This window comes from Littorina saxatilis, linkage group LG12, assembly GCF_037325665.1.
Source record: "Littorina saxatilis isolate snail1 linkage group LG12, US_GU_Lsax_2.0, whole genome shotgun sequence".
In the NCBI taxonomy this organism is placed as follows: domain Eukaryota; kingdom Metazoa; phylum Mollusca; class Gastropoda; order Littorinimorpha; family Littorinidae; genus Littorina; species Littorina saxatilis.
This window is the reverse complement of record NC_090256.1, coordinates 79,529,728-79,556,878: the sequence shown is the minus strand read 5'-3', so window position 1 is coordinate 79,556,878 and position 27,151 is coordinate 79,529,728. Positions and strand designations below refer to the sequence as shown.

Below are 27,151 nucleotides of genomic sequence, written 5' to 3'. Positions count from 1 at the left end.
TCCAACGAGTATCTTCCCGTCTCCTCCAAACCAATCAATGCGCCTTCAGAGTAAGCACAAGTTTTGTCCAAACGATAGACATCCTCTCTGAGATTAGCCAACTCCGTAGTGACCGGAAGCGGTGCACTCGGCAAAGCGTAAGTCTCAATAAGGCTGTGGTGACGACGGGAGAGAGCAAACTTGCGTGAATGAACAGAAGTGCTCGACTTCCGTAACTGGCCTGAGGCAAGCCATGGCTGAGCAGCATCAGGCGCCTGACCGTGTGCAGCCAGTAAAGGCACAGTATCCACAGGCAAGCTATTCTCAGAACCCGAAGTTCTAGCCAGCACCTTGGAAAGTTCGTAAGCAACAGAAGGAGACTCGCTAAAGCGATATCCCTGAACTTCCGTTAAGGCAGGGCGGAAATCACCCACCGCTGAGGGTGGTGGTGCCGCAGAGCTCGTCATAGCTGTCACCCCTTCAGCGAAGTACTTGGCAGACACCTGAGCTGCAGTAACCATAGCTGGTTTAAGTCTGAGTGACAACTTGACATCGACTTCCTCCTCAGAAAGCGAGTGAGAATCGTCGAACTCCGAATCTGCTGTGGCTGGACCGTGAAAGTCACTGTGACTAGCTGCGTCACTAAAACGATCGACCACAGGCGAGGCTGATTGCAAAACGGAAGGACCGTGCAAAGCCTGCCCGAAAGCAGCATCCTGCCCAGAGGGAGGAAGTTGAGACTTGTACACATTCACCGGAGACATAACAGTCTGCCTGTGAGTACCACTGTCTCGTTGTCCGGTGTCGACCCCCCTTGAGTTCCGCTTACTAAGAGCGATAGCCTCCGGGAGAGTCGAACTTTCACTCCCCAGCCTCGGCGGGGGAGCTACTAGTTCCGGCCCAACTTGTTGTCCGGTGTTGACCCCCCATGAGTTCCGCCTCTTAGAAAGAGCGATAGCCTCCGGGAAAGTCAAACTTTCACCCCCCAGCCGCGGCGGGGGGGCTACTAGTTCCGGCCCAACTTGAACACTTTCACCAGAGAACCTGGCTACCGGTGAACTTGACAAACCTGAAGAGCGTGAAACCGCCCCTTGAGTGAAGAAATCACCCTGCTCTGCGTGCACGTCGGCCGACGTGATAGTGCATGAAGGCGGAACCTTAGGCTTAACGTAAGCCAGCGAAGCCACTCCGCCCACTCCCGCTGGGAGCGAGTGCAACTCCTTACGAGTAGCATGCAAATCAGCTGCAAACTGCTGTTGTTGTGCAAACATGTTATTCATATTGACAGAAAACTTCTCAAAAAGGGAGGAAAAATCATCTTTCGCACGAGTCTTGTCTTTACCACTACGTCTCTTCTTGGCTGAAGGAGCCTTACTTTTAGCTTCTTTCAGTACAGGCATGACTGGGCTATCGGGGTCCGAAATATTAACGGACATGGTAGTTTGCGAAACTGGATCATGAACCGAGACGGTAGTACTTTTGCCTGTCTCTTTATGTGCGACCTTACTAGGCGAACACTCAGCAGCCATTTGCCTAGTCTGAGGCTTCTTTCTCTCTTTGTCAGCCATTGCTGACGAAAACAAACAGTCTAAGAAACGTAAACACGAAACAGACTGCAAAACGGAGAAAGACACAAACGAACAGGAGCCGAACAAATTAGAAAGAGCTCACCCAATCTTGCTTAGGCAGGGACCTGTAGAACGGGGTGAAAAAACTGCTTGAAAAACAGTAGTAGGCTGAAAGCCTGTAGCGTAGCTGTGAAAACACGTCCGAGCTGATCGGAGGCTGAAGTAGGAGTGAGGTTTCTAACATGGCGGCGGTTGGGTCTCGCGTGATAGGTCGCGAGAGCGGTATGACCTTGACTCGTGTTAACTTGGTTAGGGTCAAGGCCGTTCTTTTTTAAGGGGTTGCTTCCCCTTTAGGGGTGAAGCGTAGTTCAGTGTCCAAGCTATTAATCTGAAGTTAATGCTAAATGTGAGTCGGGTTAAGATATGTAATTTAATCATCCACTCTCACCATTCCACACCCCCTTTCTTTTCATCCCAAAATTCAAGATATATTGTAGTTGATGTTTTATATCCTTACTCTGTAAGGGCAATAAACCTCCTATAAAGAAATAAAACTAAAAGAATGAACCCATAAACTGTCAAATTTGGAACCCACTGTCACTAATAAATCTTGTTAAAATATTTTCTCCAAGTGCCATGTCAAAACCAATACACCTAAACCCTAGTGAAAATTGAATATATGTACACTACACATGTTCTTTTCGTTTAATTTAGACCACAGCTTACAACAAGCTGTCCCCAAATCAATATATCCGACTTCCAAACAGTAATCATATTGTACATTTTTACATTAAAAATTAGACAAGCATATTTGTATGGATACAAAATTACTCTGCGTATGCTGTGACAAACAAAGAAGAAACTTACATTGGTATATTCATAGTCACTGTTTGTGATCAGAACTGTCTTGGCTCCGTGTGTACGCAACCTGTAGAGTAAGCAAAGAAAAAAATCCTATTTCAGCTGAAAGTCAAACAAAATTCACACCTTTTTATAACCATGCTCTTATCAAACCAAAGAAGTGAAAAGGAGCAGATACAAATATAGCCTTTGCCATAAAAACGCGACAAACGATCTACGGCGGTTTTTATGTTACTTGTTATAGCAAGCACCTGTGGTTTAGACATCGTCAAAAACAAAAAAGTGCACGGAAAACTCATGTCAGAAGACGCGTATAACACGTGGCGTTTAATTCAATATGGAACAGTACTGCGGAATGTCATCAGGCAAGCAAGCAACCACACACATTGACTGCTATTCGCATGCATACACAAACTCCCTTTCTTTACACAATTGTGGGAGAACGACCACCAGCGTTTTCCCCCACTTCCATCATTAAAAACTTAGTGTCCTTAGGGATAATCAACATGTCTCTCACAGGCTGTCTGCCTCCTGAGATGTGAAGCTTCGGATCATCATCTTCCATCATTGGCAACTCAGTAACGGAACGTAAGGTGTAAGTACCGATAATGGAAAACACGTGCAGTTCTCGACACTAACCCATTCATAACTCCAGCTGTTTCGTTTCAATTTTGTACTCAATGAAACGCCACGTGTTTTATGTGTCTTCTTGCATGAGTTTTCCGTGCAGTTTTTTTTGTTTTTGACGAAGTCTAAACCACAGGTGCTTGCTATAACCAGTAACATAAAAACCTCCGTCAATCCTTTGTCGCGTTTTTAATGGCAAAGGCTATACATATCTTCCATTCCAGTGTCATTTCATTTATCAGCAAAGAACTCATACTAGAGCAAGCTGTTCATTACCACTGGCAAGTTTGTCTGGTTTTGGTGTAGTTTGTGGAGGTCAGGTTAGGGAGTGAAGGCTAGGAGTCACACATGCACCCTTGCCTGTTCCATGTCTATCACACTTTTCACAACGGTGGGATCAGAACACCAACCTATCGAGCAGTACAGGTAGTCTCTCATCTCTGTGGACGTATTTCTCTAGGTTCTTGACCGTCTCCGACTTGAGGTCTCCCTGCAAATAGATTAGCACCTGTAAATACTTCTTGATCATTTGAATGATACATTCACAAAACCTAAATGCCTCTCTATACATGTACCGAACCGTCATCATCAAACACACTCTTACAAAATCTCCACTCATGTACTGTAGACATCTGAAATAGACTATGAACATATGAAAGATGTTAAAAGGTCTGTGCCTGCTACTTATCCTATTACTTGTTCCTTCTTGGCACCAGCATGATTTTATGCAAACTGTCCATATATCTGATCCAGTGTCAAAGATAGGACAATGCAACACAAGAATGAAGTGATACAATGCCAGCAAATTTGTCCCACGTACAAATGAATGAGTCAACATGAATGAAATCATCACAACCTTATTCCTGTCTGTGACTTTGTCAAATGAATTCTTCTGACTGTACTAAATGATCAAACTCACATTCAAGTGAGCCCAGTCGACAGCAGCTCTGACATCTTGAAAGATGGACTTGTACGACATGAAAATGTCCCCACAGTCAATGCCTTCCTTCTTCCTGTAGATAATAGTGCAAAATACTGTGTTAATACTTTGTGCTTGTGTTTCAGAATATTGTTATCTGTTTATTGCTAGGAATATCTGTACATTTCTTTCAACATTTCTGTTTTGTTTTTGCCAGAACATATGTATTAAAAACTGTCACACTGAACGATTTTAAACTTGTCTGGTCGTCCATATAGACTTACGCACACTGCCGATTCATATGACTCGCTGATCTATCGGGCAAGTCAAATATCCTAAATATTTTTTAACAGATTTGACAAGGTACTGGCACCAAGCAGTGGCAGAAAACAGAGTGCGCTACATGAAAAGCTGGTCTAATATGGCATTATAATAATAATAATAATAATAATAAATGAGCATTTATATAGCGCAACATCATAACTTTACAATTATGCTCTTTGCGCTTGACACATTTAAAATTAAAACACAGTTATACAAGCATTTACATCTACATTCATAGTCAGCAACGCTTAATTAAAAGCATACACCATCAAACATACATTACAAAAGATTCTTCCACTAACTAAGTAATAAAAACATGAATAAAATAGGTAGTGAAAACAAGGAAATACCAGCTGAATACCCTTAATCAAACAGAACATGTTATCAACAATACTGAAAACAGCCCTAGATGTTTATATACTCACATTATCACTAAAACAACAAATACACTACATGTAGCCTACTGATGGACTGAGAAAACAAAATCAGGGGTTGTATTTCTTGAAGAAGTGCGTTTTAAGTGCTCGTTTGAATGCTTGGGGTGACTGCGAGTGGCGGATGTGAAAGGGGAGAGAATTCCATTGTGTGGGTGCGCAGAAAGTAAAAGTGCGTTGTCCGTATGTTTTGGTGTGTGGAATGGTGAGGATGCGACAGTCAGAAGAGGCACGGAGTTGTCTTGCTGGAGAATAGACGGTGAGGAGTTCAGAGAAGTAAGCAGGAGACAAGCCAGAAAAGAAGTTAAAGCAGAGGGTGGACAGTTTGTAGTCAATGCGGGCTTGAATAGGTTACCAGTGCAGTGTGTGAAGAAGTGGTGTTGCGTGATCTTACAGTGGTACCTCTGTCTAACAACTTTAAAAAATATAACCGAAATTTGGTCGTTATATGGAGAGGTCGTAATATAGAGTTTTGGTTTGTTATACATGTCCATGTTCGGGTCCGTCAATGATCCGGAAAGACATGGGCGTTTTGATCGATGCCGCCCGCAAAGTAGTGTTATTCTTTCCCTAAACGATTATGGTAACCAGTTTACAATTAAATTAATAACCCACACATAGTTTTTTTGCTTGTTTAATCAAACCTTGTAACTACTCATGGGTTAAGGTTTGCAATAAACACACTGAGGTCGAACGAAAGCATGCACATCGATGTCGATACCGGTTTTTGCGTCCGTTTTGCGTACTAACTTGACTGGAGATAAGAGTTAAAGTAAACCAAACTCGTAATAATTTTGGGAAAAGTCGTTATAAGTCCACTAATGGACGGTTGTATGTCGTATCAGAGAGGGGGACGTAATGTGGAGGTGAGAAATACTAAGAAATAGAAGGAGAAAAAATCCGTCAGAGATAAGTCGGTCGTAATATTGACAGTAAAAGAGAGGGATCGTAATGGGAGGTACCACTGTATTAGGCAAAGGCACTTATGTTACACTTACGATTTGTACTCTTTCTTTGCAGTGAAGTAGTCTATGATGCAAGCCAGCATGTAGGTTTCTGGAACAAAATCCAATAAAAAGATGGCAGTGACACATCACATTTGAACAGCTTACGTAAAGCATACAATCTGTGTACAATACAATGACCTCTTCAGAGTGTTTCAATTTATATAACACTGTAACAGGAAAAGTCAAGCAAGAAGGAAGTTTACAAGAACAAATAACCTAGCACTATCTACTTTGGCTCAATAACTAAGCTGACAAGAGACATACACAATAAACTGGAGCAAACCTTTAAAACAAAAAGTACAATTCTAGGTGTGTGCATGCATACCTGGCAGGTTGAAGAGAGTGTTGAGAACATAGAGACGTGAGTCGTCCAGCTGCATGAACTTATTGGGGTACAGCTCTGCTATCTCCATCCTGAACAAAAATACACAACAGGATTTGATCAAATGAGATGAACTCACTGTAAATATTAAACGGAGAACATGAAAAAGAAGTGAGTCGTTAAAACAAGTCTCTCAAGTCTACCACAGACACAGAAATGCACCAAAGAGTGTGCACGTACAAACACAGTGACACACACACATACCAATGCTCTCTCTCTCTCTCTATTTCTCTCTCTGACACGTGTGCGCACACACACCTGTGCTCTTGTAAGTGTACACACACACACACACACACATACACACACACACATTAGGGTTATGAAAAACAAAGTTACCGCTTGAGAAATCTGAAGCCATGGATGCACACTAGTATGTTGCCATAGGAATCCACCTTCAGCAAGTTGCCATACACTTTGTCAAACCACAGGCCTCTGTTGACACAGTTAGAACAAAACACATAAACACAGGCGCACAAAACTGACTTCATGGAGTAAGAAAATAAACATTTCTGACTCCTAGTTAAAGACTCACTGCGCCTTACCGTCTCAGATCTGGTCACGCTTTTACATGGGATACCAACATCCCTGCACTTTGTCACATACCAATAATCAACACCCTGTCTTCATGCTTTGCTGGGTTGGAATTTTTTGATGAATCAATTTCCAAAATATAGGCACCAGTGCCTTTTACAAAATTAATTCTTTGAACAAAAACAGCACTGTGCACTTGGAGCACCCAGGCTGTTGCTTTTTGGCATATCACAGATAATATGTCCAGACGGAGGAACTGTCTTATCTCATGTAAAAGCCTGACCAGCTCTGAGACAGTGAGGGGAACTGTTTTCATGAGGCAGAGCGGGCCTTTAAACCGTTTCATCAAAAGATGTAAACAGAATACTGCCACAAGTTTTGCAATAATGGGTCTTTGCGTGACTACTGAGAAATTTAACAGGTAAAGAACTGTTTAAAAAAGAAAAGGCGATTATAATTCTTCACTCTGGTTTTTTTCTCTCCATTTTTTGTGTGTAAAATTACCAAAATATCAAATCTGGGAGATCAAGTAGTGACCTTTTCAAAACTTTTGAATGTTTTATTTAGTAAAAAAAAAAGGCAAACAGATAATGAACAAAACCCTGACCAAGCCCCCATCTCTTTTTTGCAGGTAAGGGGCCAAAAGTGGATAACATATTCCCCTCTGTCTAACCACTAAAGGAAAGCACATACTGTGCAATATAAATCAATAACATGCTGGGTGATAATGTTAAGTTATTCCAGCTGAACAGCGAGGTGAATATTGACGCCCATCTTCAGTCACAGTAGAGCTTCAGTAAAGTAACCATATTCATATCAACTCTGCAGGGCTTTGAAAATGAGCCCACGGAGAGACAGGCTTTGTGCATAGGCAATACAAAATGACCTGGTCAATACAGCACATGTGACCAGAGCTCACAATGCAAGGAGGTAAACTTGTACTAAACTCTTACATGCACATACGAAACTGTATGGCCTGTTAGCAAAACTCAAACAGAGTTAAAATTTTGAAACACTACCAAATATTAAGTGACAAAATATCTGTTGAAATTTGATTTTATCAATTCTAGTAGTAGTAGTGAAGTACACAAAAACCATTCGTGTAAAACAAAACTGTCTTGAACTTAGAATAATGGAAATTACATACAAAAATTAGACACTCACAATACCTATACAGAAGAAAATGCTTCGGTCTAAATGCCACAACAACTGTGCCAAATTTTGATATTTCAGCTGGGCAACAACCATGCAACAGCTTGACATTTTGAAGCATCTATTGTATTGCATTCTGCAAGGCATGAATTTGTAAACAAAAAACTAGTAGGTTGTAATGTATTGAACTCTTTTCTTCTACACACCCACATCCTCACAAAAAAAACAAAAAAAACTTTGTAAAAACAAAAAGTTGGTAAAAACACTATTATAGAGTCTACCCTTGTGTAAAAAAAAAAAAAAATGCAAACATCATCAAAGGGTCTACCCTGTAACCTTGTGGCTGTACAGAGAAGTGGGCTAAGCTCGCGCGAGATGAAACTCTTGGCAGCGAAAGTCAGAGTGCGAGACTGCTCTGGGCTGCTGCATGATGGGCTGAGAGGTGGCGAAGAAGCAGAGGGCGTACATCATCCCTTGACAACGGTTAGCCAGTGAGCCACAGGCACAGAGACCCTTTCCTGGCACATTATACACGAGTGGTCAGAGAAAGCGGCCCCACCGGGCCCTTACTTAGTGCCTTTCACTCACAATCAACACACCATTAGGGGGACAGTAACCAACTCAACGTTAGGGGACTTTTTTCAGCTGATCATTAGTGGGACATCACCGAACTGGGTGAGAGCCAAGTTTGGAAAACTGGAAAAGTTTATTATTGGGGTGAGGAAGTGGCGGGGGGGTGGAAATAGAGTGATGTCATCAACCTGACAGGATATATGAAATTGAATGTATTCACTTGTGTCTTTAGTGCAGCTGTTCACAAACATGCACAGATGAAAAAGTTGATACATGTATACATGAACACATAATATGAATGTATGCATCATCATTAAAACAGTATCCTATACATCACACACACACACACACACACACACACACACACACACACACACACACACCACACATAATCTCTCTCATCCACTGATCTCTCTCTCTCATTCTATCTCTTTCCAAACATCTGCTGGCGACCAGTATTCTTTTATTCATATTGTTCTATCCATTTGTACACGTTTGTTATGTTTTACTTTTACTCTTTGGCTTTGCTAACACTGACTCAGCACAGTTCTTTATAACACTGAAAATGCAAGTTTGAAAGGAAGAGCAAGCCTTAGAATTACACAGCAAATCTTTTCACTTGCACGGCTTCAGGACATTATGTAAACCATAAGTCTACAAAACACAGAAGTCTTACGCTGGAGTGAAGAACATAGAAAACAAAGTTAAGTCCTAAATCATGGTGAGCTTCCAAATCCTTTCAAAGGCTAGCTGTAAATAGCTCAGCTCACCTGCTGAGCATTAAACAAATATCCTTGCTTGTGTTTCTACTGGCAACAAGATCTCTGCATAATGTTGTTCTCACTGCCTGACATTTCTCTTGGCAAAGTCATCACAAACCAACCACCGAGACAATGGGTTATTTTGGAAAGGGCTACATTTTCTTCGAGAGTGCCACATCTGAATTTTTATCGTCTCCGCACCGAGCAGGTGAAGCAAAATTTACTATTTTCCCTCAACAGTCTTCCATCACATTTACGAAAATAAGATTGTAACTTTTTTTAAATGTGTGGTACAGCTTCCCCCTCCACCACCACCCCTGCATTATTCCTATGAAAAAGCATCTCCATCCTCGATGCCATTGCGGTCTCTTAACTTGTATATCCTCTGAGTATGTAAGTGCATGGACCTGGGGAAAACTCATTAGTTGTGGAAGAGGTTTGAACTGAAAGTTATGCCAAACTTTACAGGTTCACCCAGACAACTTTAACTTTTAATCGTGCCACATCAAAAGAAGTCATGAGCCTGCAGCTCCCAACTGAAAAGTGCTAAAGTAAAAGCCTCGTTATAAAAATAAGTGTTTATATAGCAATTAAGTGAAAGGAATAAATAGAATAAGAAATTTTTTAAAACATTGTCTCTTAACAACACCATAATCTTCATGCTGTTTTTCTTAGTCAGGGCCTAGCATTGGAAAAAGTGAGTTCAGCTTACAAAGGCGGGGGTCTGGGGGCCGCAGGAGCCCCCCGAATTTGAAGATTTTTTAGAGATTTTTACCTAAAATGACCCCCCCCCAAAGAAGATTGAGCAACTAAATTATGCCATAGTCCATGGTCCATAGTCCGTATCGGCACATTACTTCTTCTGACTTGCCTTCCGCCTTCGGAACGAAATCCAGCCATTCCCACTTCCAGGAATACCTGGATTCTTCTTCTTCTTTCCAATGATGCCCACGGTCATGATAATGATCTTTGTCACTGAATGGTTGACCACGTTCAACAATGTCGCTTCGAGACATTATTTCAAGTCTAGATCGAGCCACAAAACACCGGCACAAAGCATGCTCACTCGATGCCAGAGGAAGTGCGTGCTCAAGCAAACTGTCAAACCGATTAAGAATTGAACCGAACGGCGCACAAAACGAAAGCTGGGACTGTTTGGATTTATCGTTTGGGAATAACAGGTTTTTGCATTTCGGCGTACACCAAATCGAGTTCCGCGTACTGGAGATGTTATTTCGGCGTAAAATACGCCGAACGGCTTACAATGCTAGGCCCTGCTTAGTAAAATCAAACACACTTCAACTTATATGTGAATTTGGCAAGATGAAAATTATGTGAATACAGTGGAACCCCCCTTTTAAGACCCCCTCCTTTTTTAAGACCTTGTTTTCTCAGATTTTCTTTTCATAACCTCTGTAAAATAACCCCCATTTTAAGACTCCTTTCTTTTTAAGACTTAATTTTTGCAGATTGTGTTAGGTCTTTTAAGGGAGGGGGTTCCCCTGTATATATATTTCAACATACATGCATCACTCTATTATCTGAGTACCTAAACAAACATCATCACCCTCAAATTTGTTCAGCCATTTAGGTATACGCCACTCTTTGTTAAAAAAAAAAAAAAGGACATTCTAACTTAAAAGTGCCTTTTCTCTTCAAAGTTTGTCCAAGTTAATGTCATACAGTAGTTAACTTTTTGTGGTCCTTCTATTATTTGAAACTCTTTTCACCATCAATGTTACAAAGCCAACAATGAAGCTGGGCTAATAAATATATGTAAAAGAAAACCTCACTTACAGTAAACCTGAAAGAGAGCAGAAACACCATTTTAATTCTTTCAAATACATGTAGCAAAATATAACTGTTGACTTAGAAAATGCAGCTCGTCAAAACTTATAAAAGTTGTTTTCATAGGGGAGTGTAGAATCACAAATACATTGACATTGTACTAACCTGACAGGAAAAGTAGCGTCGTAGTCAAACTCTCTCAAGGCAGCCGGGTAGCCAATGGATACAAGCCTTTCCTTCAGTAAGTCGAAGCCCATTGATTCATAGGCTGGGGATTTGTACACTGGAAAAAAAGGAATGAAAATGCAGGGTCAGTACATCAAGACACACAGACCTGGCATTTGCTCACCACAGACACACATACATATAAACTAAAAGAATAAAAACACATTATTCATGAGGCAAACTGAATTATACTTATAAAGTTATAGCAGCTTTTGAACGCTGAAGCAAAAGAAGAATTATAGCAACAAGACTTGTTTCAATCTTTCTGCAGAAACCATCTTATCAGAAAGCATTAATTAATACACACAATCGTCATCAATAGAAGCACGGTTCCCTCCACAACAGATGCACTCTGACACTTAAACACACACTCACTCTCTCTCTCTTTTTCTCTCTCTCATCCACCCACACAAACATGTAATTATTCCTACTTTTCATACGCACACCACACATACACTTCTCCTGTGTGAACATACCTGCAAGTGTGTAGTCCATATCAAAACCATAGAATTTGATCTTCTGAAGGTGCAAACTGCGGTTGACAAATATTCTGCAAACAGAAATAACATTTCAACAACACTGGACTGAACCTGACGACAAAGACACTCTCACACACACACTCTCACCCGCACTTACACACACACAAACATGAACACATCTGTTTGTTGTTGTCATTTTAATCCTTCCCAACTTTATCTCTCACCACCTTTTTCCTCCATATAACTTCATCATTCACCAATATCTTACACCCCCCCCCCCCCCCCCCCCCCCAGCCAACTTTTCTACGTGTATATCAAGCATACCTGTTACGTGGCTCGCGTTTGAAGATTTTGCTCTGATTTGCTTCAAAAAGCGCAGAAGCCCCGTTGTCCCCATTGCAGACACCATTTTCAGGGTGGGGAAAAGTCTTTGTAACCTCCGTCTGACTCATCATTCTCTTCTTGGTGTTTTTCTCACACCAGTCTTTCAGTTGTACGGTCCTTGTCTGAAACATTTCAAATTAAGCACAAAAATGAAAAGTGGCCTGCCACTCAAAAGGGAAAAACCTCAAGAAATGTCTACTCCTGACATTGAGATTCACCTTCACAACTTTCTTTTTCAACATAAAATACGGCAGGAGGAATAAGCATGGTAGTATGGTAGACAATCTGACCATCCAGGCAACAGTTCAAGAAATGTCAATCAAGAGCCTGCCGTGAATGGTGTCCTCATAATGCAGCTTCTTAGAGCAACCTTATATGAAACAAGCTTCAAAATAAAACTGCTGGCACTGGCAGACTTTTTTTTTCACCAACCATTGAAAATTTGCTAACAGTCAGCAGTGTAATGCTCATGTCTGCTGGGTATTCCAAATCAATGTTTTTCTTCTTTTCTTTAAACCTTTTTTTCTTTCTTTCTTCCTGTCCACTACCGTGCTTTCAAGTGATTCATCCAGTCATCAAGTCACATCAGTATCAGTATCAGAAAACACAAATGTCAACATGATTATTGCAGAACACGATCTTCAAACTATCCCAGCAGTATTTATAATTTTACAGTATGAACTTACAAATGCAGTACTTGAAAAAAGATCGAAGTACTTGAAAAAAGATCCCACTGACTGAATACAAATACGTCAAGACTAACTGCTATATCTGCAAGCGCTGTAGCCGGCCCTCAGAGCAGTGACCTCTAACTTCTCAAGACAGATTATCCAATCCCAACTGCTGCCAAAAGAGGCAGGTGTCAGACGGCCAAGTTTTGAGTGGAAAGCACGAGACCATCAGTAGCCCATCGTCAACAAAACCTACACAGCAACAGTGTTTCACGTGAGTATAAGCAAACCGCAACAGCCGCTGAACTGCCGGCTGGCCGCTGCGCTCGCATACCTTCCTATTTATTACCCGTGACTGATGGACCCCCACCTTCACTAGTGACGAAGCCTATATAATTATCATACCACCCTCCGTCGCCAAACTATGTGGCATTTACGTAAATCTCAAAGCGGAATAATGTTCAACGTTTGTGGTCAGTCATTAAAGAGAATGCGCGCCACTCACTCCTTATGATGAAGCTGCTCGAGTAAACTGTGCTCATTCAGTCAAGAACTACGAATGAACGAACGCCTGCCTTGGCACTGCCATTGCTTTAGGACGCAGTTACCCGGTCACAGAAAACATCTAGGGCAACCAACAATTAAAGCATCAGTGATAACGCGATAATGTTTCTGTCAATTTCGTCAAAACTCGGTTACCAGCCGTGACAAAAAAACCTGACAACTGCAGAAAGAAGCATACTATGCCGACCTGAAATCTCCAGTACAAATAATGTGCACCGACATCAAAAACGCTAAGCCGGTTTTTATAAACCCTTTGATAAACGGGGAAAAAAAGTAGACACAAATCAGGTCAAAATTATACTTAGGAAACGTCTCCTTTCATTCCAATACAATAGGATCACGAGTATTAGGATTCTTTGTTCGCTCTTAATTTGCCCTTTACAAATTAAGAGACAGGTAATTCTAGTTTTCAGTACGATCATCATAGTTTCAAGCAGATACCTAGCCTACTCTTTTCACGGCAAAATGATGATGACAGGTTTGTATGCACCAACGCAAACTTCTTTTGACTCACGATGTCAACATGTTGACGACGCAGACTTATCATGTTGACACGATAAACAAGCAAAAGGTCACACACTCCACTCTTACTGTCACTTAAAACTCAACCCTCTCATTAAATAACTTGGTCATTCTGACATTTCTATGTCTCAAATGCAACCCATAATTACCTATAAATATGGCGATTTTGTAACATACAAAAGTTTTGTTGCGGAGGATTGATGGCATGCCGCAAACACATAATTACTTTCCCACCACTGATAATCCCTTCTCTCCTTTATCAAACGAACATTTTTGAAACCAACAGGAACTGAATGTCTGCATTCATGGGGGTAAATGGTGCACTTGTCATTCGCGAGAAAAGCTGAGCAACATTATGAAAGTTGCTTGCCGACACCCACTCTGCGGACTGGATTCAAACATTCAACAATACACACGTAATTACACAGATCCGTGAGACTGATACGGTTTTCGATTTGTGTTCACTGGCTGTCTGAAGTAATCTTTCAAAACAACATTCAGAAAAAAGGTCAAAAGAAGGAGTAAACAAAAGAATCTAGAAACTCAGTGACATGAAAACAAGGAGAGGGGTCAAATTAAAATATTCTGAAGTTGTTTACGCACATTGTCTTATCTTTTGGAAAATCTGTCCTTACATATCGCATCTTATCAGCATGCCAATTTAACAAACATTGACAGGGTGAGTATTCTCAGGACAACATCGCAAAATAGTGGTACTAGCGCACCTTTTCTTAATAGACTTCTCTTCTGAACGAGTACGCACTAACAACACACACAAAATGTCTTGTTTGTGCTCATGTTCACTCGTTACTTCTCAAGTCGCTTTCCTTCGTTCAAAATCAGATATCGAGTGAGAAACTAAATCGTAGAGGCAAATTAATATTTATGGAGAGCTTTCTCCTGTATATCTGTTTAAGTTTTATTTCAGTTTCAATACAAATGCATATAAAACAGTCATATTGACAACTGAGACAATACTGAATAAAATAATGCCAGGATTTTGAGTCTAAAACAACAGACTGTCCCGTTTCTGTCAAGATTAAAATGGCACGGCTAGTGGATAAACGCGGAACCGACACCCCCACCCACCCCCTGTGTCATCGCGACTGATTACGTATTTCTCTCCATAGCTCTCATCACCCTCGTTCAAACAGCTCGACTTACTGGAACAAGAAACCCAGCCACGAAGTGTGGAGTCTTTTTTTACATTTAGTCAAGTTTTGACTAAATGTTTTAACATAGAGGGGGGAATCGAGACGAGGGTCGTGGTGTATGTGTATGTGTGTGTGTGTGTGTGTGTGTGTGTGTACGTGTGTAGAGCGATTCAGAGTAAACTACTGGACCGATCTGTATGACATTTTTCATGAGAGTTCCTGGGTATGATATCCCCAGACTTTTTTTTTCATTTTTTGGATAAATGTCTTTGATGACGTCATATCCGGCATTTTGTAAAAGTTGAGGCGGCACTGTCACACCCTCATTTTTCAATCAAATTGATCGAAATTTTGGCCAAGCAATCTTCGACGAAGGCCGGACTTTGGTATTGCATTTCAGCTTGGAGGCTTAAAAATTAATTAATGACTTTGGTCATTAAAAATCTGAAAATTGTAATTAAAATTATTTTTTTATAAAACGATCCAAAATTACGTTTATCGTATTCTTCATAATTTTCTGATTCCAACAACATATAAATATGTTATATTCGGATTAAAAACAAGCTCTGAAAATTAAAAATATAAAAATTATGATTAAAATGAAATTTGCGAAATCGATTTAAAAACTATTTCATCTTATTCCTTGTCCGTTCCTGATTCCAAAAACATATAGATATGATATGTTTGGATTAAAAACACGTTCAGAGAGTTAAAAAGAATAGAGATATAGAAAAGCATGCTATCCTCCTCAGCGCAACCGCTACCGCGCTTTTCTGGATTGTTAATTTCACTGCCTTTGCCACGAGCGGTGGACAGACGATGCTACGAGTGTACGGTCTTGCGGAAAAAAATGCAATGCGTTCAGTTTCATTCTGTGAGTTCGACTGAGCTTGACTAAATGTTGTATTTTCGCCTTATGCGACTTGTTTTTACTTTTAGTCAAGTTTTGACTAAATGTTTTAACATAGAGGGGAATCGAGACGAGGGTCGTGGTGTGTGTGTGTGTGTGTGTGTGTGTGTGTGTGTGTGTGTGTGTGTGTGTGTGTGTGTGTCTGTCTGTGCGTGTGTGTGTAGAGCGATTCAGAGTAAACTACTGGACCGATCTTTATGAAATTTTACATGAGAGTTCCTGGGTATGATATCCCCAGACGTTTTTTTTCATTTTTTCGATAAATGTCTTTGATGACGTCATATCCGGCTTTTTGTAAAAGTTGAGGCGGCACTGTGACACCCTCATTTTTCAATCAAATTGATTGAAATTTTGGCCAAGCAATCTTCGACGAAGGCCGGACTTTGGTATTGCATTTCAGCTTGGAGGCTTAAAATTTACTTAATGACTTCGGTCATTAAAAATCTGAAAATTGTAATTAAAATTATTTTTTTTATAAAACGATCCATCTTATTCTTCATAATTTTTTTTATAAAACGATCCATCTTATTCTTCATAATTTTTTGATTTCCAAAAACATATAAATATGTTATATTCGAATTAAAAACAAGCTCTGAAAATTAAACATATAAAAGTTATCATTAAAATTAAATTTCCGAAATCGATTTAAAAACACTTTCATCTTATTCCTTGTCGGTTCCTGATTCCAAAACATATAGATATGATATGTTTGGATTAAAAATACGCTCAGAAAGTTCAAACGAAGAGAGGTGCAGTAAAGCGTGCTATGCAGCACAGCGAAACCACTACCGCGCTAAACAGGCTCGCCAGTTTCACTGCCTTTTGCAGGAGCGGCGGACTACGGTCATTGTGACAAAATGCAATGCGTTCAGTTTCATTCTGTGAGTTCCACAGCTTGACTAAATAGTAAATGTGGTATTTTCGCCTTACGTGACTTGTTAGTCTTTCACGTGGACAACTTGTCAAAGGTACGTTCCGTACGTGCCATGCATAAATTACGTGCGTCACATTTTCTCTACTTAAAAGAAAATCAATAAAGACAAAAATTTCAGAGAGAGAGAGAAGAGAGAGAGAGAGAAAGAATGTGCAAGCAGCGTCAGTTCAGCCAGTCTCCTCTTCTCGCTTTGTGTTTTTTAGCAAGCAAAGCGACCTTGTTTTTTGGTGTGTTTTTATAACTGCAGTAACAACACGCAAGCTATATACGTAATAGTGTTTTCCCAGGTTGTTTTTTTATATATACAAATTATATACAGTCGTTATTCTTTATTACACAAGCATTATCGGAAGGTAAAAACTGTAATTTGCTTCAAGTTCAACCTAGCCCTTGTCGAGTACCAAAGAACATGAGAGGCCGAGATAGAAAAGTGATTGTGCTAGCACTTGACCCATCTGACAAGACAAGGGCTGCAGTGACAAATGGAACTTGTAACAAAGTCCATGGAACTGTACATATATACTAGGACTGCTGGTTGGGCTGGCTTTTACTTACGTAGGTACTACACGATTGTAAGAGCAAACTAGCATAGCAGTGGAATAGCTTTAGGACGCGAGCCGATTTAATCCTCTGATTATGGTTGCCTGTACAATTTCGGGTGGGTGTTACTTAAAAAGACTTCTGACAGGATACATTGGTATTGTAGGCTTTGTTCATGGCCGACCATCCCAAAATGCCCAAATACACTTGAACAGGCTATGACATCCTAACATACTCCACTAATGTCAACACAAAGTGACGCCACACTCCTCTTCTTTTTGTTCCCCATTTTCTTATACTGCACAATATATGACTGAGAGCACGTTTTCACCATGGCAAGGTCAGGCGGGTTCACTGAGAAGGAGACCTACATCTAGACAACCATACCAGTCAGACTGAAAGTTTAAACGTTCCTCCCTTCCCCTGTAAATAATCTTATGAATCACCACACATCCCCCAAGCATTTCACAAGAGATAAGAACATCCTTCCACTTAGAAACATACCAAAATTCAACTGCCTGGCAGAATTTCTGTGTGCTAAATATCATTTTGGTTACTGCTCAGTCTGTAAAAATAATAAAGATTTTTTTTTGTTGATAATATATATACTAGATGATTACCCGCTTCGCCGGGTACCGGCTTCGCCGGGAAGAGGTAGAGCCGAATACCAGGCTGCGCCTGGGACCCGGCGCCGGCTTCGCCGGCTTACAAAGGAAAGGAGATAAACGCGCAAAACACTGGAGACCTTCTAAAAATAGTAACGTGCAGTGACCTTCTACAAATAGTAACGTAGTAACGGGAATATGGATTGACGCCACACGAAGGAAGGGAGATAAACGCAAAACACTGGAGAAGATAAGGAAGAGTTACTGGGAATGGTGAAAAGAACAGAAAAACCAAAATCGGTTCGGCGCTGCGCGCTGAGAGCACGTGTTCAAAATTCTCATCGACCAGGTTGTGTCCGGGGTCTAGCTGAATATACCCACCAATTTTGAAGCAGATCCATCGAGAACTTTGGCCGTGCATCCCGAACAGACACACAGACACAAGTCGTATATATATATATACTAGAATGAATACCCGCTTCGCCGGGTAGCCGGCTTCGCCGGGAAGAAGTACTTAGAGCCGTACGCCGGCTTCGCCGGGTCCGAACAATGGACCCGCCAAGCTTAGGTCCCTCCCAGATTCGTGGAATGGGAACAGCACGAAAATGATTCAGTGGCCATAATGCCATTCCTGACCATATCGAGTCCCATCCTTGTCGACGAATGTATCCGTGATAATCACCTTTGGAGGCGAACTCCACTCAAACAGGATTGAGCAATTTATAGCTTATCTCTAAGCCCTTTTGAACTGTTATGGCTTCTCAAAGGAAGGCCAGTACATACAAATACACAAAAGCCGCCAGACCACATCACAAACAGAACTGAACAATCCCCAGGTGTTGCTCACATAGAGAGACACACACACACACACACACACACACAAACACAGAGAAGCCGTATCTATAGAGAGATAGATGACAGTGTATTTTTCGCGTGGCTATAAATTGATTCGACCTTTGCACTTTTACAGTGAGGATAATTTAAGGGTCCAATTTACGTTCTGGACACTGCGGTGACCTTCTAAAAATAGTAACAGAACGCCGGGAATATCCGAAGACGCCCCACTCATGCTATAGTGCACCATACGAAGGAAGGGAGGTAAACGCTGAAAACCTGGAGAAGATGAGAAGATAAGGAAGAGTTACTTAATATAATGGTGAAATGAACACAAAAACCAAAATCGGTTCAGCGCTGCGCGCTGAGAGCACGTGTTGAAATATCTCATCGATGATATTGTGTCCGGGGTGTAGCTGAATACGGTGTCCAAATTTGAAAAAGATCCACCGAGAACTTTGGCTTTGGTGTGTCGGTATGGGGGCCCGGGTAGCTGAGGTGGAACCAAAATAGCTGAGGTGGAACCAAAATCGGTTCAGCGCTGCGCGCTGAGAGCACGTGTTGAAATATCGACCAGGTTGTGTCCTGTCCCGGGTCTACCTGAATATGCCCACCAAATTTGAAGCAGATCCATCGAGAACTTTGGCCGTGCATCGCGAACTCACACACAGACACACACACAGACACACAGACACAAGTCGTATATACAGAGTTGCCAACTGATACGGATTTCCCGTATCGGATACGGATTTTTCGTGATTTTCGAGTGATACGGCGTATCACGGGGATTGATACGGAAAAACTTCATTGATACGGGAAATTTCAAAAATGACATTTGTAAAAAAAAAAAGAGGGGGAGAAATATTCCGATTGGACGAAAGCGTGAGATCGGTTTCCGATCACGGTTCCGTTCATGTTTTGCTGTTCTTGAATGAGCTTCAATATTCCCCCGGCCTCCGAGTCCATGTCCGATGCTGATATCTTCGCGGCACTTGGTGCAAAACGCGAAATGTATGCCGCGTCTTGTCGATTCGGAGATGAAGTCATACTCTTGTTTGTAACTCTTTTCAAATTTTACAAGAACTTTCGGGCGCTGGACCGTTGTTTTCTTCATTTTGTGGTCGTCTGCTGCTGCTTCTTCTTCTGCTTCTCATCCACATTCGACTGAAGCGCATGCGCTAGCCACAAATCTCGCCTATTCTCGTTTAGTTTCGATTTTGATCACAGCGTTTGTGTGACGAAGCCTCGCGCTAAACGAGATTTCAGAAGTGAAACTACGCCGAGTACAGGCGCTTGAAAATACACTCCAGTCATTATTTATACTCGAAAAATGTTTAATCGGGAAACTTTTGCACTATTCGGGAAAATCCGGGACTGGACATAAAATCAGGAATGTGAAGAATGGATTTTGCCTGTGTTCATTATAGTTTATAGATAAATCATGAAATGATAATAAGAAAGCATATTCAATACACATCACTTTTTCATACAATTCAAATCAATACTGATTTTAGTTCATTATCAGAACAGAAGCACTGAAATCAGTATTGATTGGCATTTTATGATGAAATTGATTGATCTTTATACTATGCACCTCACTACCATAAACACAACTTTCAAATTCTGCCTTACGCGGTAATACCGCGGTGCCGCGCGCTATGTACAGTTTTTTGGCCTGATGATACAGTTTTTTGGTAATGTGATACAGGAAAACATTGATAGGGGTTGACATGTATGTATATATATATAGATATAGATATAATACTAGATGATTACTCGCTTCGCCGGGTACCGGCTTTGCCGGAAAGAAGTAGAGCCGAATACCCGGCTTTGCTGGGTACCTGGCTTCGCCGGGTGAGTGGCGCACCGTACGCCGGCTTCGCCGGGTACCCGGCATTGCCAGGTGAGTGGCGCACCGTACGCAATTGACGCCACACGAAGGAAGGGAGATAAACGCGCAAAACACTGGAGAAGATAAGGAAGAGTTACTGGGAATGGATGTACAGAAAAACGATAAAAACCAAAATCGGTTCAGCGCTGCAGCGTCAACTGAGGACACAGTGAAAAGGCACTTTGTTTTTCACTTTGAGTGAAAAATAATTGGCATAATTGATTTTTGTAAGTCACATATTATGTATCAAATAAAAAAGGAATGAATAAAGAAATGATTCAAAAACAAAGTTTACTGTATGAAATTAATAAAAGATGTGTTTTGGAATATTTTGAGTGTGAAAGTGCGTGTTCGTCTTCACTGCCTCTCGCGGCCATTTTCGCGTCACTCTTAGTCTTAGCAGACGACCAGTTCATTTCAAACTGCTCGGAATACCGTAATTTTCATTGGAGGGCTGTGATATTTTGCAACCAATCAGAGAAAGCCTTACATCTTTCCCATACAAAAAACCGCGAACCACCGGAAGCTACATCTCCGTCAGCATGTCGGTGAGTATTACTCGTGTGAGTTTCATTAAAATTTAGTCTGAAAACTTCCATCCACACGATTAAAATGCAGTTTATAAAACATTAACTTCTGTTTCAGTTAAGCCAAAAATCAAAAGAATCGAGCAAGAAATTACTTATTCCCAACGATTTTGCTGCCCAAAACTGGACCCGAAAAATGCGAAACTCGGTCGATCTAAAGCCTGAAGAGGTTGCGAACTCGGCTCGCTCAAAGCAAAGTGATTTCGAACTAAAATGACCATATCTCGAGAACTACTGCACCGATTTAAATAAAACAAATTGCTATGTGCTCAGAATTTTGATCTCTTTAAAATGGTTTGTTTCTTGTCATTCAACCATTAATTTCAAAATTTCATGTGTCATTGCTACTAACAATGTTACAATTTACATCAGGGAGATCAGCCAATGATCATTGAACTGTAATTTTGTAAGCTTGGATGATCCATTTGCCTCAGCTTGGTATCTCATATACTCGCAATTTGCAGGACACTTGAAGTATATATATAATGCATTAAAGTTAAACTGTTCCATTCTAAGTTATAGTACTTATACTGCAATATATATACCTAATACTTTTAAAGTGCTCAACATAAATTTGCGATCGATTCAAGGTATTGTAGCTGGTATTTATTTCACACAAAAATATTTCAAGCATTAGACTTAGGGTCACCTTTTATCAAAACTAATCTACGTGGTATTGAGCATATACCTCCAACTTCCACTGTTCCAGCATCACAATGCATCATGAGTGTATTTTATTTTTACTGTCAGATGGGGTTTTATCAGCATTAACATTCAGCTCAGACACACATGCAGCTGCTTTCCAATGTTCTCTAACCAATAGAACATTGGTCATGCCCACTCGTGAAATATATAATAGACCTTTTTGGTATTTGAGCAGCTCAAGCAAGACACGCTCTTTGTTACGCTTTGAACGTCGCGAGAACTTCGAACCTTTTCTTTCGCAGCTTGGAATACCGATAGGGTCTATTCCTTCTCAATAGGGTAAATCATGAGCTCAGTTATTTATTACTAGATGAATACCCGCTTCGCCGGGTACCCGGCTTCGCCGGGAAGAAGTAGAGCCAAATACCCGGCTTTGCCGGGTACCCGGCTTCAGCCGGTGCATTGTACGCGTGCATCGCGAAGTGACACAGACAGACAGACAGACAGACACACACAAGCCGTATATAGATATAGATGCAAAGGTCAACAAACAGAGCACAACAACAAGTACAACTACAAGAGTGCAAATTGCAATTCCCAAAATGTTGCAGTAAGCTTACTACCCAGAACCATGCATATGATCTGGTCCACCTGACCCTAATTACTGATTGGAATAGACAAAACAGCAGGCTTCTGATTTATTCATTCTTTCCGACATCAACACGGCACAGTTTTAGAATTGGCACCAACTTTCAGTTCCAATGAAAATTCATTCAATCATATCGATCAGAGCAGACGATAATTTCTTTCAATTTGAAATTCAAGTCAAAAAGAAGCTGCATGTCGCAGTTGGAGACAAAAACCTTTCCAGTCTCACTTTTCTCTAAAAAGAGTAAAGTTCAGGGTCTGAATAATTCATATTCATCGAAAACACTCCTCAAATTTGAAGGAGGATGGCGACATTGCTACCGCATCGATATTACTACCAGACGCAGTTCAACGAGCATTCTCTATGTTGTTCCTCTGCAACTACGCTTTTGGCTCGCGTAACTGGAAATTTAATGGCTATTTTATCGTATTTGATACAAATAACACAACACTTACGTCAAATGCTGCTTCTTCTGTGAATGAACCAAATCTCAAGGAATGTTTCTTTTAAATGAGCTCAAAATTTATGAAATTAGCTTGGGCGATTTCAGACGATCTTTCACCAACCAGCTGTTTGAGCGTAGGAATACATTGTAAACATGTACGCACTACATCCTTTCTATGTTACAAGGAACAAAATTCATCCAGGATACTCTTACTAACTACAGAAAAAAAATGCTCAAATTCGTCTTGTTTACGTGTGTATTCATTTTTTCATTGATCCCTTGGAACGTGTTTTTAATTATATTCATTTCAAATTCTTGGAAGAATCATAGTTCGCTTGGTTCAATGCCAAAAATAGTGCAAATGCGTCTGCTAAATATCACAGTGGAAACTGCGAAGTAGACGGTGCTTGCGGAAAAAGCTCTATCCCAGCTCTTGCCTCAGTCTTCGGACGGCTAAGGCATGGGAATTGAAAATTGTAAAAAAGGCTGAACATTTCTAACTGAAGACGCGAAGCGTCAAGTCGACGGCGCGAAGCGCCTAGCCTTACTAGGGGGGGTCCGGGGGCATGACGTCATCAAAGGTGTTTATCGAAAAAAAGAAAAAAACATCCGGGGATATCATACCCAGGAACTCTCATATCAAATTTCATAAAGATCGGCCCAGTAGTTTAGTCTGAATCGCTCTACACACACAGACAGACAGACACACACACACACACACACACACATACACCACGACCCTCGTCTCGATTCCCCCCCTCTATGTTAAAACATTTAGTCAAAACTTGACTAAATGTAAAAACAGTGCTTAGTCACTGGAAGTGCTCTTGTCAGAACGTTTACAGGCACAAAGAAAAACACAAACGAGCACTGTTTTTTTAAAGTTTAAAAAAAAATTGTTTTCTTTCATTCTTTATCTTACACAAGAGCCGAAGAGGGGCAAACTGGACAGTCATGTCAGTGCGCGTCTCTCTCTCTGAGTCTCTCTCTCTCTGAGTCTCTCTCTCTCTCTTTCTCTCTCTCTCTCTCTCTCTCTCTCTCTCTCTGTCTCTCTCTCTTTCTCCCGCCTCTCTTGCTCTCTCTGTGTCTCTGTCTCTGTCTCTGTCTCTCTCGCTCTCGCTCTCTCTCTCTCTCTCTCTCTCTCTCTCTCTCTCTCTCTCTCTCTCTCTCTCTCTCTCTATTTTATGAGATGTCAAAAAACAATCAACAAGTGATGTCAGGATATGCACCGGAGACATTACGTGATAATTTTATTTTGAACTATAACAGACTAAACTTGAAATCATAACACCGACTCCACGTATTGACCTTTTCAAACTCAAGCCTTCTTTATTCAGGTGCGGTCCTATGGAACTCACTGCCTATTTTTCTAAAGCACAAAACAAACACAGACAGCTTAAAAAAAAAAGTATAGGCTTATGTCGCACATAATGCAACTCAACATGTGCTGAATGGTTCATCAATTCATTTAAAATGTATGTGCATGTTTAAACAAAATTATAATAATATGCAGATCTAAATTAAAGGCACAGTAAGCCTCCCGTAAACCATCACAGAGCTCCCCGAGCGTCTAAATACAGTACAAGCATACTTCCATTTGAACGCTCACCGAACGGGAACATCCTGGCTGCTTTCTGTCGAGCGTGAGACATTTTCCAAGAATTTATTTTCGTAGACTTGTTCCGTTAACAACAACGGCGCCTCGTTTTTGCGCTAGACCTAACTTTTAAAATCTAAATAATAAATTGACAGCTTGTTACACAAACATTCTTTAATCATAAAAGAATTCGTTTTTCATCAAGACAAGATCAGAACAATTCGAAGTTGTGAAAGTTTAAAAAAAGAAAAGCCCGGAAGCAGGGTCACGCAAGGGTCGTAGCAGACGACGGCCGGTTTATCAGTGCAAATCGCCGTTCCTCTCAACAGTCAAAAGCCATCGCTAGAGTTCTTGTGAACCACAGCCGTTGTTTCGTGCATAAAAAAACGTGCTATTGTAGATAAACTCACGTCGAGTCGCATTCAAATGACTAACTATGACGACTGCATTGTGAAAAGGGAAAACTGGATCACACGGGTTCACGATGGCTCAGGGGTAAGATAAACCACGCAAAAATAAATTCTTTGAAAATTGTTCGCTCTTTACGGAGGGCACCTAGGATGTTCTCAATTGGTGAGTGTTTAAATGAAAGGGTGTTTGTACTGTGTGTAAAAGCCTGACCGTATCTGTGATGGTTTACGGGAGGCTTACCCTGCCTTTAAGTTATGTTAAAAATTGACACTTTTTATCATTGGAAATTGTACTTAAAATGCAGTATGACAATTTATTTTTAAATTTGTATCTGTATATACAGTTATAATGTATTAAGTTTGATGTGATAGTTCTTTGATTATATTGTTTTCTGTTCTTGTTGACCCTATATTAGGGCGAGGGCTGGATGTAAAAAAAGCAATATTCTTGCTTATCTATTACCCTCGATAATAAAGATTTTGTCTTGTCTTGTCTTGTCTCTCTGTCTCTGTCTCTGTCTCTGTCTTTCTCTCTCTCTCTCTCTCTCTCTCTCTCTCTCTCTCTCTCTCTCCGTATCTTTCTCTCTCTCTCTCTCAGTCTCTCTCTCTCTCTCTCTCTCTCTCTCTCTCTCTCTCTCTCTCTCTCTCTCTCTCTCTCTCTCTCTCTCTCTCTCTCTCTCTCTCTCTCTCTCTCTCTCTCTCTCTCTCTCTCTCTCTTTTCTTACTAGTTCTTCTTCTTCTTCTTGCTCTCTGTTTTTTAAATTTTATTTCCCATGTTTATTCAACTAGTTTTGTCAAATCAAAGTGTTTCGTGGCTTCAGTCAGTCAGTGTAACCAATTATATATATATATATATATATATATATATATATATATATACTAGATGAATACCCGCTTCGCCGGGTAGCCGGCTTTGCCGGGTAGCCGGCTTCGCCGGGAAGAAGTACTTAGAGCCGTACGCCGGCTTCGCCGGGTCCGAACAATGGACCCGCCAAGCTTAGGTCCCTCCCAGATTCGTGGAATGGGAACAGCACGAAAATGATTCAGTGGCCATAATGCCAATCCTGACCATATCGAGTCCCATCCTTGTCGACGAATGTAACCGTGTTAATCACCTTTGGAGGCGAACTCCACTCAAACAGGATTGAGCAATTTAGAGCTTATCTCTAAGCCCTTTTGAACTGTTATGGCTTCTCAAAGGAAGGCCAATACATACAACTACATGATGATAAAATCGTTTATTTAACGTCACTCTGTAAAAACATTGGCGACATTTGTCTTAGATTAAGAACACATACAGGCACGCACACAAACTTTCCCTTTATGTACAGTGGTACAACTCCATAAAAGCCGCCAGACCACATCACAAACAGAACTGAACAATCCACAGGTGTTGCCCACATAGAGAGACACACACACACACACACACACACACACAAACACAGAGAAGCCGTATATATAGAGAGATAGATGACAGTGTATTTTTCGCGTGGCTATAAATTGATTCGACCTTTGCACTTTTACAGTGAGGATATTTTACGGGTCCAATTTACGTTCTGGACACTGCGGTGACCTTCTAAAAATAGTAACAGAACGCCGGGAATATCCGAAGATGCCCCCTCATACTATAGTGCACCATACGAAGGAAGGGAGGTAAACGCTGAAAACATGAAGAAGATAAGGAAGAGTTACTGGGAATGGTGAAATGAACAGAAAAACCAAAATCGGTTCAGCGCTGCGCGCTGAGAGCACGTGTTGAAATATCTCATCGATGATATTGTGTCCGGGGTGTAGCTGAATACGGTGTCCAAATTTGAAAAAGATCCACCGAGAACTTTGGCTTTGGTGTGTCGGTATGGGGGCCCGGGTAGCTGAGGTGGAACCAAAATCGGTTCAGCGCTGCGCGCTGAGAGCACGTGTTGAAATATCGACCAGCCGGGTTGTGTCCTGTCCCGGGTGTACCTGAATATGCCCACCAAATTTGAAGCAGATCCATCGAGAACTTTGGCCGTGCATCGCGCACACACACATACACACACACACACACAGACAGACAGACACAAGTCGTATATATATATATATATAGATAAGTGACTGGAGTTGCGGATTCACTCTGCTGATCAGTCCGTCCTCAGCAGCCGTTTAATTACCGTGAACTTCACTGTATAGGCCTTTTCATCCTTTCAAAAAATATAATGT

At 41.1% G+C, this 27,151-nt stretch overlaps 1 protein-coding gene across 7 annotated transcripts in view; it reads right to left on the bottom strand.

Annotated features, from left to right (window-relative positions):
• LOC138982873 (cytosolic purine 5'-nucleotidase-like) overlaps positions 1 to 23,087 on the bottom strand; it is a 45,784-nt gene extending 22,697 nt beyond the window's left edge. For 2 of the 7 annotated variants that reach the window (XM_070356262.1, XM_070356266.1), the window contains exons 1-10: positions 22,956 to 23,087; positions 11,935 to 12,116; positions 11,608 to 11,681; positions 11,072 to 11,189; positions 6,438 to 6,533; positions 6,045 to 6,133; positions 5,711 to 5,768; positions 3,955 to 4,048; positions 3,446 to 3,525; positions 2,415 to 2,475 (exon numbers count right to left, since the gene is read on the bottom strand). In XM_070356262.1, the coding sequence (XP_070212363.1) occupies positions 2,415 to 2,475; positions 3,446 to 3,525; positions 3,955 to 4,048; positions 5,711 to 5,768; positions 6,045 to 6,133; positions 6,438 to 6,533; positions 11,072 to 11,189; positions 11,608 to 11,681; positions 11,935 to 12,065 (801 nt within the window). In that variant the 5' untranslated portion in view covers positions 12,066 to 12,116; positions 22,956 to 23,087. Of the gene's footprint in view, positions 1 to 2,414; positions 2,476 to 3,445; positions 3,526 to 3,954; positions 4,049 to 5,710; positions 5,769 to 6,044; positions 6,134 to 6,437; positions 6,534 to 8,112; positions 8,303 to 11,071; positions 11,190 to 11,607; positions 11,682 to 11,934; positions 12,117 to 12,680; positions 12,972 to 13,170; positions 13,265 to 22,955 lie in introns of those variants that run through there. The other 5 variants (XM_070356265.1, XM_070356264.1, XM_070356263.1 and 2 more) reach the window with 5 other exon arrangements.
• Between the last annotated feature and the right edge of the window lie 4,064 nt (positions 23,088 to 27,151).